General features: G+C 46.0%; 1 protein-coding gene across 2 annotated transcripts in view; it reads left to right on the top strand.

Moving 5' to 3' along the window:
• The first annotated feature begins 5,246 nt into the window (after positions 1-5,246).
• LOC133576204 (microtubule cross-linking factor 3-like) overlaps positions 5,247-16,115 on the top strand; it is a 32,237-nt gene continuing 21,368 nt past the window's right edge. For both annotated transcript variants that reach the window (XM_061929259.2, XM_061929258.2), the window contains exons 1-6: positions 5,247-5,728; positions 6,337-6,561; positions 6,631-6,789; positions 6,870-6,932; positions 14,666-14,935; positions 15,005-15,388. In XM_061929259.2, the coding sequence (XP_061785243.1) occupies positions 5,588-5,728; positions 6,337-6,561; positions 6,631-6,789; positions 6,870-6,932; positions 14,666-14,935; positions 15,005-15,388 (1,242 nt within the window). In that variant the 5' untranslated portion in view covers positions 5,247-5,587. The remainder of the gene's footprint in view (positions 5,729-6,336; positions 6,562-6,630; positions 6,790-6,869; positions 6,933-14,665; positions 14,936-15,004; positions 15,389-16,115) is intronic.

The following is a 16,115-nucleotide window of genomic DNA, read 5'->3' as shown; positions in this document are numbered from 1 at the left end:
TATGATACATGGGTCCAAAAAAAAAGTATTTGATAAAGTTGTTATTAAATACTTTTTGGTCTCATTTGCTTTTAACAAACAAATTCCAGTATTGTGAATGTATCTTACCTTTCTGTATTTGTATCTGAAGCAGCAATAGTTATCCTCCATGAAAACATACTTGTTGTATTTACTGCGAGGAGGTAACGGCAAACAGACACCAGGGGGCAGTATATACAATTATTTAATATATATATATATAAATATATATATATAATAATTCAATATATATATATATATATATATATATATAATAATAATAACAAACACTACTGAACTAAGGAAATGGAGTGTGAACTAGGATACAAGAGTGTGTGGTGTAAGACTATGTGTAGAATTTAACTGAAGTGAGTGTTACCAACGTGTTGAACGAGATACGCGGAAGTCCAGGGGGCAGGCAGATGATCCGGGGCGAGAGCGAGGCGTCAGAATCCAGGGACGAGCAAGAGGTCGAGGAACGAAGGAGGCAGTCAGAGTCCAGAGGAAGATCCAGGGAAAAGTGAGATGCACAGCTCACTTTCCAGGTGACGAAGGGTACTGCGGGGACACGGGAGAAGACAAGGGACAAATCAAGGCACGGAGAGGAAACACGAATAGAGAGCATGAAGCTTGTTGCTTACGGTACACCATGAGGAAAAACTAAGTTCCCGCGCCGATCCTAGGGTCCACTGGTCTTTTAACCAGCTCGCCGTCATCAGTTTCAGGTGTGATGATTGCCGGTGATTGATTGGAGCTGGTGGCTGCTGCAGGGCGGGGACGTCCGCGGCGCGTCCCTGGATGTGCGCACCCGTGGGCGTGTCCCGAGGTGCGCACAGACGGATGAGCGGCGTTGGCAGGAGCCTGAGCCGTAACAGTACCCCCCTCCTTATGGACAGATTCCAGATGTCCAATATACTCACGAAACAAGGGAGGGTGGAGGGGAGAACTGGTGGTGGGTCGCCGGCCCCAGTGTCCCCGAATCCACCGAGGACGAGTCTGATGGCGGTGGCGAGAAGAACGCCGCTGAAGCCGGCGAGGCGGGCGACCAAGGGACGGCCACCATCTTGGCCGACGGGAAGGCGGACGTGATTGGCGCCATGGTGCGTCTCGCCGGAAACGAGGATATGACATCGGCGGCGGCGTGGAGGAAGACGTCATCGGCGAGGCAGGCGTGGAGGAAGACGTCATCGGCGAGGCAGGCGTGGAGGAAGACGTCATCGGCGAGGCAGGCGTGGAAGCGGCAGACGTCAAAGGCGTGGAAGCGGCGGACGTCAAAGCCGGAGACGAGGAGGGCAGCTGAGGAGCTGGCCGAGGTGCTGAAGTCGGCGGAGCAGGCCGAGGTGCTGGAGTCGGCGGAGCAGGCCGAGGTGCTGGAGTCGGCGGAGCAGGCCGAGGTGCTGGAGTCGGCGGAGCAGGCCGAGGTGCTGAGGTCGAGGCCAGCCTGGAGGCTGGTGGAGACGTGGGGGCCAGCCTGGGAGCTGTTGGAGATGTGGGGGCCAGCCTGGGAGCTGGTGGAGACGTGGGGGCCAGCCTGGGAGCTGGTGGAGACGTGGGGGCCAGCCTGGGAGCTGGTGGAGACATGGGGGCCAGCCTGGGGACTGGTGCTAGCTCGGAGACTAGCCGAGGGGTTGGTGCTAGCTCGGACGCTAGCCGAGGGGCTGGTGCTAGCTCGGAGACTAGCCGAGGGGTTGGTGCTAGCTCGGAGGCTAGCCGAGGGGCTGGTGCTAGTTCGGAGGCTAGCCGAGGGGCTGGTGCTAGCTCGGACGCTAGCCGAGGGGCTGGTGCTAGCTCGGACGCTAGTCGAGGGGCTGGTGCTAGCTCGGACGCTAGCCGAGGGGCTGGTGCTAGCTCGGACGCTAGCCGAGGGGCTGGTGCTAGCTCGGACGCTAGCCGAGGGGCTGGTGCTAGCTCGGACGCTAGCCGAGGGGCTGGTGCTAGCTCGGACGCTAGCCGAGGGACAGGTGCTAGCTCGGACGCTAGCCGAGGGACAGGTGCTAGCTCGGACGCTAGCCGAGGGACAGGTGCTAGCTCGGACGCTAGCCGAGGGACAGGTGCTAGCTCGGACGCTAGCCGAGGGACAGGTGCTAGTTCGGACGCTAGCCGAGGGACAGGTGCTAGCTCGGACGCTAGCCGAGGGACAGGTGCTAGCTCGGACGCTAGCCGAGGGACAGGTGCTAGCTCGGACGCTAGCCGAGGGACAGGTGCTAGCTCGGACGCTAGCCGAGGGACAGGGGCTAGCTCGGACGCTAGCCGAGGGACAGGTGCTAGCTCGGACGCTAGCCGAGGGACAGGTGCTAGCTCGGACGCTAGCCGAGGGACAGGTGCTAGCTCGGACGCTAGCCGAGGGACAGGTGCTAGCTCGGACGCTAGCCGAGGGACAGGTGCTAGCTCGGACGCTAGCCGAGGGACAGGTGCTAGCTCGGACGCTAGCCGAGGGACAGGTGCTAGCTCGGACGCTAGCCGAGGGACAGGTGCTGGTAGCGTGGTTGGTGGGTGCGGCCAGGCAAACTGAAAGATAGATGGTAGTGGTCTTGCTGGCCGCAGCTGTGCTACCTCACCAGCATGGTTGTCGGTACCATTCCCCCCCTCCAAAGGCGGATTCCAGACGCTTCCAGTAGACTGAGTCTCTAAGGGTGGGAGGAGGGTGTCCAGGCGACGAGAAAATTCCTCCTTGCTTATCTCGCTACTGAACATGCCTTTCCAAGACTGCTCGGCAGGACAAGACAAATCCTCTGGTTTGAAGCGAAAAAAAGAAAAAGACATGGTGAATGGGGCAAGAGGCAGAAAAAAAAAAATTTCACAGGGGGCGGAACTAAAGTCACTGGGGGCGGGGCTAAAGAACTGTGCCGTCAGGTCCTTAATTTTGGCGGGAACTTACTGTTGTATTTACTGCGAGGAGGTAACGGCAAACAGACACCAGGGGGCAGTATATACAATTATTTAATATATATATATAAATATATATATATAATAATTCAATATATATATATATATATAATAATAATAACAAACACTACTGAACTAAGGAAATGGAGTGTGAACTAGGATACAAGAGTGTGTGGTGTAAGACTATGTGTAGAATTTAACTGAAGTGAGTGTTACCAACGTGTTGAACGAGATACGCGGAAGTCCAGGGGGCAGGCAGATGATCCGGGGCGAGAGCGAGGCGTCAGAATCCAGGGACGAGCAAGAGGTCGAGGAACGAAGGAGGCAGTCAGAGTCCAGAGGAAGATCCAGGGAAAAGTGAGATGCACAGCTCACTTTCCAGGTGACGAAGGGTGCTGCGGGGACACGGGAGAAGACAAGGGACAAATCAAGGCACGGAGAGGAAACACGAATAGAGAGCATGAAGCTTGTTGCTTACGGTACACCATGAGGAAAAACTAAGTTCCCGCGCCGATCCTAGGGTCCACTGGTCTTTTAACCAGCTCGCCCTCATCAGTTTCAGGTGTGATGATTGCCGGTGATTGATTGCAGCTGGTGGCTGCTGCAGGGCGGGGACGCGCACGGCGCGTCCCTGGATGTGCGCACCCGTGGGCGTGTCCCGAGGTGCGCACAGACGGATGAGCGGCGTTGGCAGGAGCCTGAGCCGTAACAGTACCCCCCTCCTTATGGACAGATTCCAGATGTCCAATATACTCACGAAACAAGGGAGGGTGGAGGGGAGAACTGGTGGTGGGTCGCCGGCCCCAGTGTCCCCCAATTCCGACCCTTGATGCTGAGTGCCAAGCGAATTTCATTCCAAGCAATATTTTTGCATCTGACATAAAAACACCCACAAAAGCTGGCTTACTCTAATAAAAATGCCATGTTTGTTGTAAATACAGTAAAAAAAAAAAAGAAAAAAAGGCTGGCTTCCGCTGGAGAGACATGTGTTTGCTAATGTGGCGAGTCAGGTAACTGCTGAGGCATTGAACTGCAAGTTGACAATATATCGCCCCGTACCTTGAGGCAGAGGTACTTGCTGCCTCATGGCCTGCCTTTTCCCCGCGGCAACCATCATCATCGCGGCAACCATCATCATCGACGGTCACTCGAACGAGTATGACGATCCTCCTGGTAGGAGTGTATCCCTTTATGGAGGATGCCTGTGCGTTAATTTGTTTTACGTGTGGAGACTGGTGCACAGACAGTCACCACACGATCCTTGAAAAAATCGGGTCAGGGTTCAGTGGCATGGAGTCCAAGACGACTGGGGACCATTTTCTGCTGCAGCCTTCTTCCGCCATCGCAGCCATTGTGGTAGTTCTTAAATCTACTGTCTTCCGCGTGCTCCGCCGTTGAGGTCTTCACCGTATCACTGGCTAGGGGGCAGTCAGGTACTAGGCCTTTGCCAAGGGCCACCTGGGGTAAGAGTAGTAAAGGGGTTAACCTCCTAGTGCCCCAAGACCCCATAGAGGAGCCTCCACTGCCGGATGCACTTTAACGTCATGCCCAGTGGGCATTACGCGGCAACCACGCGCCCCCTTGCACGCCATTTTGATCAGGAAACACGGAATTTCCGTGATTTTGACCATGAAAATGATCAAAATATACAGGAACCACACCAAAATCACATAGCAAGCATAGCCCAAAAGAGAAATATCAAAATGTATTTTATTTTATGCCTTCGTTTTTAACATCTCAACGCCCCACCACCCCCCTGGTGGCAAGGTGAGGCACTGCCTCACTTGCCTCTCCTGACAGCACGTCACTGCTTTCCTCATACCGTTTATGTTGACAATATGTAATTAGCATAACGTTTGAGGGCGAAAAAAATCTACTGCCTTCAAAATAAAAGTCTGTGTTGAGAGACTAATGGGCAGTAAGTATATTTTTTCTCAGTGTATATTGGACAATATTATTTAAAATGTAAATTAAGACTAACTTGTGCACATTTATGAGTTTGTGGAAGAATAACATATATATATATATATATATATATATATATATATATATATATATATATATATTTATATATATATATATATATATATATATATATATATATATATATATATATATATATATATACATATACTACAGGGGGCGCTGCTGCAAGTCCTTCATTCACAACAGTCAACAGCCGCATAGGAATGAGGCTGTTTTTAGGTGATTCCTAGCATTCACGGAATTGTGCAGTTGCGGACTACCTTGCTGTATATTTTTGGCCGAAGCAGCTTGAAGCACCTGGGGTACAAAAAAGGAGGCATGCCGGTGGGAAGTCTCTAACGGCCGGTAGAGGGAGCCCGAGAGCCTCAGTGGTGCGTCTGCTCACCCGGATGACGGATGGTGCTGAGGCTGGTCCCAGCAAACAGGGCGGATGCTGCCGTTCCCTCGAATATTTACTTATCTTTATGTATGTTAAATGCTACTCTACATGGACGTTTGTGCTCCGGTGTACCCTCGGTGAACGAGACGCCAGGGGGCCCGCGGGGTGAGTGAAGCTGCTCGGCTACACGGTGCAGCGGCAGAAGCTCACGTCCCCAGCCGAGCAGGCAGGGCCTCGTTCGTGTTGGGTTCACTGGAGCCGGTAGAAGAAAAAACAAAGTGAGGGGGCTTTGGAGGACAAAAAAACGGGGTGCAAAGCATGACCGACACAGAGGAGGCTGCTCTCGGTGACCCAACGCCGGCTGAAGACGCCACCCAGCCGGGCTTCATGACACAGCAGGAGGAGGCCCTGTTTCGAGAAGATATGGAGAGACTTTTGGAGGAAAACCACATCCTTAAGGTTATAAATGCTGCGTCAACTTCTTCTTCAGCTTTTTTGTTTTGCTCGTAAACAACTTGATGACAAGATAATCCTTTACTCTAATAAGATGCAATTGCTGCGTCCATAATGTTTGTCACGTTAGCATTTTAAAACCATTTGACCATTTCATGCAGTTTAAATGGGTCGCCGGTCAAAAGCTTCAGCATGATGCAGCGCCCTTTCACAGTACTGCAAATATACAACAATAATAAGACCACTACTGTTTTAAAACAGAAACAGGCATTACCACATTTGCATAAGCTCAGTTTTAGCATTTACCGTAGATGTGTAGAGGTTGTGCATGTCATTTTGTAATATGTCTAAATGTGTACAGCTGAGTCATTAATCATATTGCGCTGAACACTTGCATCAAGTTTGGATCTGCACCAAAATCACACTGACAGATGACTAATTGGTTATTGATCAGACTAGCATTGATCCCTTGCAATCAATAGCTTATTTTGTTCCAAAAGAAGGACAACAAATGGGGCTGACATTACCCATCACCCACATGTGGTTTATTTAGTTGCCTTAACAATCCAAATAAAACATTTTGTTGGAGATGTTTCTTCCTTTGTCGTTACCAGTGTGAGATAGAGGAGATGAGGGCCGAGATGGACGAGATGCGGGACACATTCTACGAGGAGGACACCTGCCAGCTGCAGGAAATGAGGCGCGAGCTGGAGAGAGCCAACAAAAACTGCCGGATCCTGCAGTATCGCCTGCGCAAGGCAGAGAGGAAGAGGCTGCGCTACGCCCAGACGGGAGAGATCGATGAGGAGCTGCTCAGGAGTCTGGAACAGGACCTGAAGGTGCAGTGCGGTGGGAGAACTGATATCATGGAATTAGTCACATCATGAAGTTGTCAATGTGAACTGCAGGTTGCCAAAGACGTGTCGGTTAGGCTCCATCATGAGCTGGAAAAGGTGGAGGAGAACCGCACCAAAACTGAGGACGAGAATGAGAAACTGAGGCAGAACCTCATCGAGGTAGAGGTGACCAAACAAGCTCTGCAGAATGAGCTGGACAAATCCAAAGAGGTATGCGCCGTACAATCATCAAGTAGGTTAGCGTGATGTTCCCTTTTTCACAAGAATCTACCATCATTGACTTTCTTCAGAAGAGACGAAGTGGCAAGGATGTCCAGAAGACAGATAAGAAAGCAGCACAGACTCCCACTGAGGTGAGCCCCCTCCTCCTGTGTCAGGTTTGACATGGTGAATGTTAAAAATATGTCCTTCCGTTAGTAGCTGCTTTCGTATGTTTCATATTTGATAACCTGAGTCTTGTTGTTTGCTTGTATTTGCAAGAGAGCAAGTAGGGAGGGACGATACTGCCTATAATCTATATTGCAAGATATATTGCAGCCTCCTGTGATAACGATATACATCCCAGTATATTATTTGACATATAAATATGATAAAATAACCATATCAAAGCAGGTTACCAAGGCTCCTAATTTGTCTGCTGACATATGCAGAAACATCTTTTGTCATTTCCAGTTGTGTTATTTTCTTAAAACTATCATTAATGTACTTGTTAATTTACTGTTAATATCTGGTTACTTTCTGTTGTAACATGTTTCTATCCACACTTCTGTTCAAATGTAATAAGCACTTATTCTCTGGTATATAATTCAGTAAATACTTTTGGGCCATACTACACTTTCATCATCTTGTTGAATACAATCAGACTGCTTGTGTCTGCAATGATCACTTTCTTCTCCAAATACCGTAAGTGTCAAGTGAAGTGAGGTAGCTGTAACCTCTTGGTAATGATAAATTGTTTAAATCTTTAAAAAAAAAAATTTTTCTTAAGAGTTTAAAACTCCACTCCATCCCATTTAAAAAAAAATGTCATAATTGCTTTTATATTTGCCTCTAAACCTTTCAAAATAAGCCTAAATCTGCACAGATTCAGGTACGGTAAATAAACAGTAGCCTAATAGGGCTTAGACCATGGCCTGAAACCCAGAAGTGCGTCTTGATCACTTGATTGCAACCCATCTATATGGTCATACCAATGCTGATACAGATATTTTACATTTTCAACATCATTGAATGATACAATTTTTTATCATAAAATAATCAGATAAAAACACAGGGTGGCAATGCTATAATATCAATTAAGTATTCTAATGATATCCTTATTCCCTTTTATTACCTACATTATTTTGAGCAAAACAAAGGCAATATTTTTTTTTTTTGTGACACTTTAGCGTTGGCCGGGTCTGAAAATAAAACTACGTCTCCTCTCATCTGTCCATAACTGTTTGAGTTATGTTGCTAAAAAACACACCTTGGCGAAAACATAACATGTTTGGCGGAGGTAAGAAAGTCTGCAATCTGCAAAGCAAAGCGCACCATTTTCGTCTCGAGTCTGCTCCTCCACATTGAGAGGATGTGTTTAGGGTGCGTCCGACCGGTAGGAGACCACGGTAAGAGCTGGCCTGGTAACGCCTTGGCATCCCCCGGGAAGAGCTGGACAAAGTAGCTGGGGAGAGGGAAGTCTGGGCTTCTCTGCTTAGGCTGCTGCCCCCACAGCCCGACTTCGGAAAAGGGAAGAAGATGGATGGATGGATGGATGGTGTTTCCAAGGCGATACAGCCAGCCAGTCACGTCGCAGAGCACGGAGGGAAATCGCAAACAAAAACTGTACACCGCAGGAAATAAGAGTAAACTGAAAATCTACTTGATCCTCAATCCATCCATCCATTTTCTTCCGCTTGTCTCTCTCGATGTCGCGGGGTAGCTGTAGCCTATCCTGCTGCACTCGGGCAGAGAGCAGCACCCTGGACAAGTCGCCACCTCATAAATCGTCACTCAGAAAAGATGTTTGAAGCCAGCAAAGCTAAATATCAGTTTGTGAGGTATTTACAGTATTAAAAGTTATATTATTAGTTAACTTTTTTGTGAAAAAAATGACCACTGTAGAGGACACTGCTTCTCAGAAAGTAAAAGTTAAAAAACACTAACTTGAACATTATTGTTTCACAATTGTTACACCGGATGTTTATAATGTCACTTTAAAGACACTCGACTTTAACATTTTCTTAAAACAGTGGATGTTCCTGCACTCTTCTTTGCACTTAAAAATACATGTTTGCAGTAGTAAATATGATAAAACATTAGTATGTTTGTGTTCAATTACTTTAAGTGTGTTTATCCTAAACATCACTGCCACTGTACACACTGTAACATTTTTCTCACATGTTTTTTTTTTGGACATAGACCACAATAATATCGTACCGTGGCCTTAATACCGAGATAATATTGTACCGTGAAGTTTTTGATACTGTTAGATCTCTAATAACGATAATATTAAAAGCTCTAGGATTGGCCAAATTTATATAATTGATCTCGTCTATAGAAAATGGATGGATTGTCTTATATCGTGCTACACTAAAGAAGCAAGTTTAGGTCAGGGTCTCATGTTGTCCTAATCAGCCCATTTAATACCTTGGTTTTCATATGCTTTAGGTTTCTTTGAAAATGTCCGCCAAGTTTCTGCCCCAGTTTTCTTATACTGTCTTGGTTATCATACTGCCAAACATTGCGCGTAACAAAATAATCCCTTTTCCCGTTTATGGTATGACAAAACATGCAAACATTTTTAACCTTTTTTAAAATTGTTGCTTAAAGCTTCTGGTTTTACCTATTTGTAATGTATTTTATTATGCTGAGCATGTGCTGTCTAATGTTTCATACTGTGTATTAATCTGTTTTTATGTTTAGAAACTGCAGATGTATTTTAGCATCCTTGCTATAATCTGGCATATTTAATTTTTTTTTACATTATTTACATTTTGTGTTGTGTTCATTAATATGCATTGTCCGTTTGAATAAATCAACTCAAACTCAATATTATCATGCAAAATCGATTCCCAAACAAATAGCTCCCACGTGTTGGTGATTCAGACTTTTTTTTTACTTGAACAAGACTGCAAAAGGATCCACCATGGGACCAAAGAGAGTTGAGTGTGCCAGCATTTTGATAAAGAAGGTGAAAAACACTATTGAATTCAAGAAAGAACTTGTAGCAAAGTACGAATATGGCGTCCGTGTGGCTCTCCCCGAGGAATGGGGACCTTTCACATTTAAATCGATACGGTACTAATTCCCTGGGGGATCAATACCGATACTCAACGGTACCAATTTTATGTACTTTTGTACGTGTTTAAATGTATTTGTAAATTGTTTTTCTTTTAAATGTCTATTTTTTTACTTTAACATTTAACATTGAGCTGTGCTATCCAGGTGTTATCTTGTTTTCTTACATGTCTGTGTCTCATTTGCAAGTACTGTACTGTACTGTTGGATATTTATTTTGCTTAACAGGACTGGTTCTTACAATCTCTGATGAGATCAATGTATACTGGAGAGACGTCTTCTTAAGTGGGGTTGGAGATATTTCTTGGTGGGATTGGCACTGACCAATAAGAGGGTCGCCAAACAACACATCATTAAGTTGTGCGCCCTTCATTATGTGAAAGTTAGCATAGCCTTTCGTATGCCTCATCAATGGCATCTTCCCATGGGACCGTCAGCTCAGCGATGAGGACACGTTGGCAGGCATTGGACCAGAAGACCAAGTCTGGCCGTAGGTTGGTCACTGCGATTACGTGTGGGAATATGAGTCCCTGGCTTAGGTCCACTTGCATTTCCCAATCTTTCGCTGCATTAAGTGTGCATTAGTCTGCAGTTGTTCCCTTGTTGCGTTGTTTATCTCCTTCCCGAACGAAGGAGGATGTCAACTGTGGGACTGTGTCCTGAGTACCTATGGGCAAAGCATTGGTGGTATTCTGCTCCAGTTCTGCGGCCAAGCACCTCAACACTTGGTTGTGGCGCCATGTGTATCTTCCCTGAGTTAGGCTGACCTTGCAGCTCCCCAGGATATGCTTTAGGTTAGCAGGGGATGCACACTGAAGACAGGCCAGATCCTCTCCAAACCAGAGATTTAGGTTAGTTGGAGAGGGAAGGACATCGTACGTGACTCTGATTATGAAGTTCAGCCTGTTAGACTCCATGTTCCATAATTCGCCCATCCAATTTTCCTTATTTCCACGCCATCCCATCTCATCCATCGACCTTGCTGGGCTTGGAAAACTGCTTCAGCAATTCTGTCTGCCTCCTCTTGATGGCACAGCTCCTCTACCACGAGATGTTGACGTTCTGATGGGGTAGCCTTTTTCCATGTAAGTGTTGTTGTACCCAGCCCAAAGCCCCCTCTGCCACGCTGTATGTGCCCCACAATGTCCCGGTGTCTGAGGGCGGCTTTGCTTCCGCTATTGCTACAGTTGACTTCCATTTCCTTCGTGTTAGGATGGGGGCTGCACCTCAAACAAATGGGTCCTGGGTAATCTGTGAGGGTAATTTCCAGCCTGGATTTGGTACATTTGTACTCTTCCACCAAGCTTGAGATCGGCAGAGAGAGGGCCCCGTTCCCATACAATCCTATGCTGTTGAGGCAACTTGGTAGTCCATGCCACTTCCGAACTTGCGTGCTCACCTGCCTCTCCAGCTGATTAGAATGGGATAGAGTGATCTTGTAGATAGAAATTGGCCACAAGAGACGGACAAGGCAGAAAACCAAACTGGAAACACAGAGCTTTCGCTTCCCTGGGAGCGCAGTTCTGTTAATTTGCTTGAGGTTGCTGATGGTATCCTGCCTCAGTTGCTCTACCTGTTTGGAGTCTTTCAGGTCTGCACTGTACCTCTGTCCGAGGCTTTTAACGGGTTTTTCCAGGATTGTTGGTATAGGCTCGCCATTGATGTGAAACCTCTCATTGGCGAGTTGTCCTTTAACAGTGGAGATACTGCGGGATATGGTGGGTTTAATTTCCATTCGTGCCCATTCGATGTTTCCTTGGAGTTTTTCTAAGAGGCGTTTGGTGTATGCATTTGTTGTTGTTATTGTCATCATGTCATCCATGTACACCCTGATTGGGGGTAGCCACAGCCCACTCTTCAAATGTTCCCCTCCAACCACTCACCTGGATGCTCGAATGATAAGCTCTATTGCCATGGTGAACGCAAGTGGAGAAATGGTGCAATCTGACATTATGCCTACTTCCAGATGCTGCCAGGCAGTTGTACTAGCATGTGTTGTTACGCAGAACTGGAGATCCTGGAAGTAGGTTTTTACCAGCCGTGTGACACTCTCTGGGGCTTGAAATAACTTGAAAGATGTCCAAATGTAGCTCGTGAGGCACTGACCCGTAAGCGTTTGCAAGGTATAGGAAGACCACGTGCAGGTCTCTTTTCTTTCTTGGCCATTTGTACCTGGTGCCAAATGACATTTGCATGTTCCAGACATCCCGACAAGCCGCTTATCCCTGCCTTCTGCACCAAGGTGTCAACAAAGTTGTTCTTCAGCAGGAATGTTGATAGTCCGTGCCACGATCCTGAAAAAAGTTTTTTCTTCCACAGAACACTGATTTGGCGGAATTGCGTGATATTTGAGGAATTCTTCTCTTTGGGAATCAAGATCCCTCCTGCCCATGCCACCTTCATTAACTTCCAGAGGTATTTTAGGACACTAGGGGTATTCTTATAGAGCCTATATGGGATGCCATTTGACCATGGGGCTAATGCTGTTCTTGCCCCTTTTACTGTTCTCTCAACTTCGCTCCATGTCGGGGCGTTGTGTCCATCTGGTGCTCAGTAGATTGAATTGGTGGCATGTGTTTCGGGATGATAACTGGTACCTGCCTCTGTTATCTGAGTCGGTCATTCTCAGGTGCTCCTCTAGTTCCCTTACAGGTACTTTAAGAGTTCAATTTTTTTCCTTGACGAAGAGATTTTTGCTGCACTTGTACGGATCTCTATAGAAGGCCGCCCTCGTTCGCTCTTTCTTTTTATGTTGCCTCCGCAGATATTTGCTCTTCGTAAAGTTGCAAGGCGTTGTCTGATGTTAATCTGCAGAGTCTCGAGTCCTGTCCTTTCTTTTTCCTCTGCCTTCTTCCATTGCTTTCTCAGACTTCTTCTTTCTTTCACAAGCCTCTGAATCTCCCGCTGTCTCCTGGACTTGAGTTGGGCTGATGGTTCCTTTTGTGTTCTGTGGTTGCTGCTTTGTACTCCAAATCTCTCTGCTCCATAATTGTAGATGATGTCCCCAATCTTTTCGAGTTTCCTTTTAACATCTCCTTTTAGACCTTCAAGAAGACAAACAAGCTGTGTTGGTGGATTCCCACTCCTTTCTCTGGCAGGATTTAGGCCACAAGATATGAGGCTTTCATCCCTCCATATTTTTTTCTGCTGTGAACTCTAACTGGGTGGGCGCTGGACTGTTGTCGGTCGAGATAACTGTGCCTGATTGAGCTAGGGGCTGGGGTTCTGATACCCTTTGGACTGTGGGGAATATTCTTCCCCGGGCTTCACTCGACTGATTTGCACTACCTCTGAGGAAGTACCGATCAATGCGAGGCCCCTAGTCTATTCCGTTCCAGTCTTCATTACTGTACAATCTACCAATGAGTTATCTTGTGCCCCCGCTCTCACAGACTCAGGGGGTGTTTTTCTTCTTGACACTTTCGTAGCAATTGTAGGGTGGATCCAAGTAACTGTGTAGTACCGGAATCCTGCCGACATTAGCAGGTACCTCATGCCAGCCCCGATTGGGTCTATTCCCTCCTGCCAGCGGTCTCTTCAAGCTGTCATATAGTAGACTTTACATGTGGTTGCAATTCTAAGACGTTAAATGGCAGTAGTGTATAGACTACAGTTGGTTGTCTAAGCCAGGGAATAGCCCTTGCCATTAAGTTGAATCGCCCAGTCTTTTCTTTTGTTGCTCCCTACAAAGTGTTTAAATGTAAGCATTGTATTTATTACACAACAGCTGTTTGATAGTAATGTGCATCTTAGTTGTTGTTTGGATTACCACATTTGTTGGTGTTGAAATTTCTATGTAAAACGCTAATGCAAATTTTTTGCATGTTTATGGCAAAACTAAAGTGAATTAGAATTGACCTAGCTTATTTTGAAAAGTGTAACCTTACAGTACATTTGAGCGCCTTTTCCTAGCTTTGTTGGGATGAAAAATGGTAACATTACCTAGAGGCTGAGTGCTTGACTGCTTGTTTCCCGGCCAAGTGTTTAAGCCGTGCCGAGCTTGCAACCGGATGCGAAGTCATGTGCAACAAAGGTATCAAAATAAGCCACCGTTTGATTTGACGTCAAATGGTGCCTGGTAGTACAGACAGACTTCAATCGGTACCTATAAAAGTACCAAATTCGGTACCTATTCCAACTCTCTCCTTTCCTCCTTCCTCTCCTCTCATCACTGTCTTTTCCAAAAAGTGTCTTCAATAAAGGTAACAGTAATGTTCAGTATTCATATATCCATTTCATTTGTCATTTATATGTGTTTCACATTGTAAAACTATAATAGTTATCTATAGAATGGGTTTTGCGGTCATACTTTTGGGGGACTGGAACACATTAATTGGACTTACATTATTTCTTATGGAAAACATTGCTTTAATATTCTTCTGCTTTGGAACATATCACTAACAAAAGGTAAAACTGTAGCTCTACTTGGAAAAAATATGAGACGAAGGATAAACATTAGAATACATTTTTTGTATTTTTATTAAGGCTGAAAAAAGTTAATGATTAATCAGAAACTAATTGAATCTCAAAATGTCTGTGGCTCTTGGTTCTTGGAACTGCTGACTTTTGGTTAAGACTTGGCTTCTTTACATACATTTATACACACATATATAGCCTATTCAACAATTTGACCCTCATTGTTTTGTTGTTGCGTCATTCAAGGATCAAATAAATGTGTCTGTCTTTAGAGAGAACTTCACTGCTCATCTTCGTCCAGAGGTTTTTGGCTCTAAAAAGATACAAAATCTTTTTTTCGCACTTAAGCTTATAAGTCCTCACGCCCTCAAAATGTGTCTTGGTGCTGCAGGAGGACAACGAGGACCTTAAGTGCCAGATGGCCTTGATCAAAGAAGAGGCCATACTTATGAGGAGAAAGACGGCCACCATCGACAAAGAGAAGGACCGCCTGGAGCAGGAGCTGCAAAAGTACCGCTCTTTCTATGGCGAACTGGACAGCACCCACCCCAAAGGCGAGGCCGGGGGTCCTCCCTCAACACGCGAATCAGAGCTGAAGTTGCGACTCCGCCTGGTGGAGGAGGAGGCCAACATCTTGGGGAGGAAAATTGTAGAACTTGAGGTGAGAGAGCAACGCTGTAAGTATGTCAGTGAGTGGAAGTTGTGAGATTGTCAAGACTTTCTTCCTCAGGTGGAGAACCGAGGCCTGAGATCTGAGCTCGATGACCTCCGCGGGGAGGGCGAAGGGGAAGGAAGCTCCGGAGGCGGCGCATTGGGAGGCTACGGCACGGGGCGAGGGCTCGGGGACGACCTGACGGAGCTCAGGCAACAGCTACAGCTGGTAGAGGACGAGGCGGAGCTCTTGAGGAGGAACCTTGCAGACGCAGAGGAGCAGAACCAAAGGGTGACAGCCGACCTGAACAAGCTGCGGTTCAAAGCCGGCACCCATGAAGGTGGGGCCAGGCACGGAGGAGGAGGACTCTCGGGAGGAACTGGGATCGAAGGAGTGAAGGCAGAGGCCTTGCAGGAAGAGCTGAAGGCGGCCAGGCTTCAGATAAACGACCTAAGTGGCAAGGTAGAAAACGTTTGGTGTCAATTGAACATCAGGGATGGCCGATACGGCCTAAAATCTATATCGCAATATATATTGCAGCCTCCTGCCGTAACTATATATATATATTTGTATTATTTGGCATATAAATGACAATAGAACCGTTTCAAAATAGGTTACAAAGGCTCCTAATTTGGCTGTTAATGCATGCAGCAACATATTGCGTTATTTCCAGTTCTATTATTTCCTCAAAACTATTATTAATCTACTTGCTAATTTATCTTGGTTCTATGTACACTTCTGTTCAAAAGTAATGATAACTTATTCTGCTGTTATTTCAATACTTTACATTACTGTTTTTAGTAATATTACACATTTGAGTATCCAATACCAAGTAGTTAGAGGAGCAGAATTATAGCAGTCATCATACCAATGCTGATCCTTGATTTTTTTCAAGATCATTGAATGAGAACATTTTTGATCACAGTTATAATCAGACATAAACACAGGATGGTAGTGTGACAATATCAATTAAATATTAAAATGATTTCCTTATTCCCTTTTATTATATTTAACAGTTTTGTGCAAAATAACGTTATAAAAAATAACTAATAAATAACTAAACATAACTAAAAACTATTGGCTCTGATTTAAATATTTTGTTTTTTGTAATTAAAGCCCTCCTGTCTCCAGGAACTTATTTCCTAAGTTTGTAAACAATAACAAAAATGACAAAGTCTATTTTGTGATA

The sequence above is a fragment of the Nerophis lumbriciformis genome, linkage group LG34 (genome assembly GCF_033978685.3).
Source record: "Nerophis lumbriciformis linkage group LG34, RoL_Nlum_v2.1, whole genome shotgun sequence".
Classification (NCBI taxonomy): Eukaryota; Metazoa; Chordata; class Actinopteri; order Syngnathiformes; family Syngnathidae; genus Nerophis; species Nerophis lumbriciformis.
Note: the sequence above shows the minus strand (reverse complement) of the source record. Positions and strands in the feature narration are given on the sequence as shown.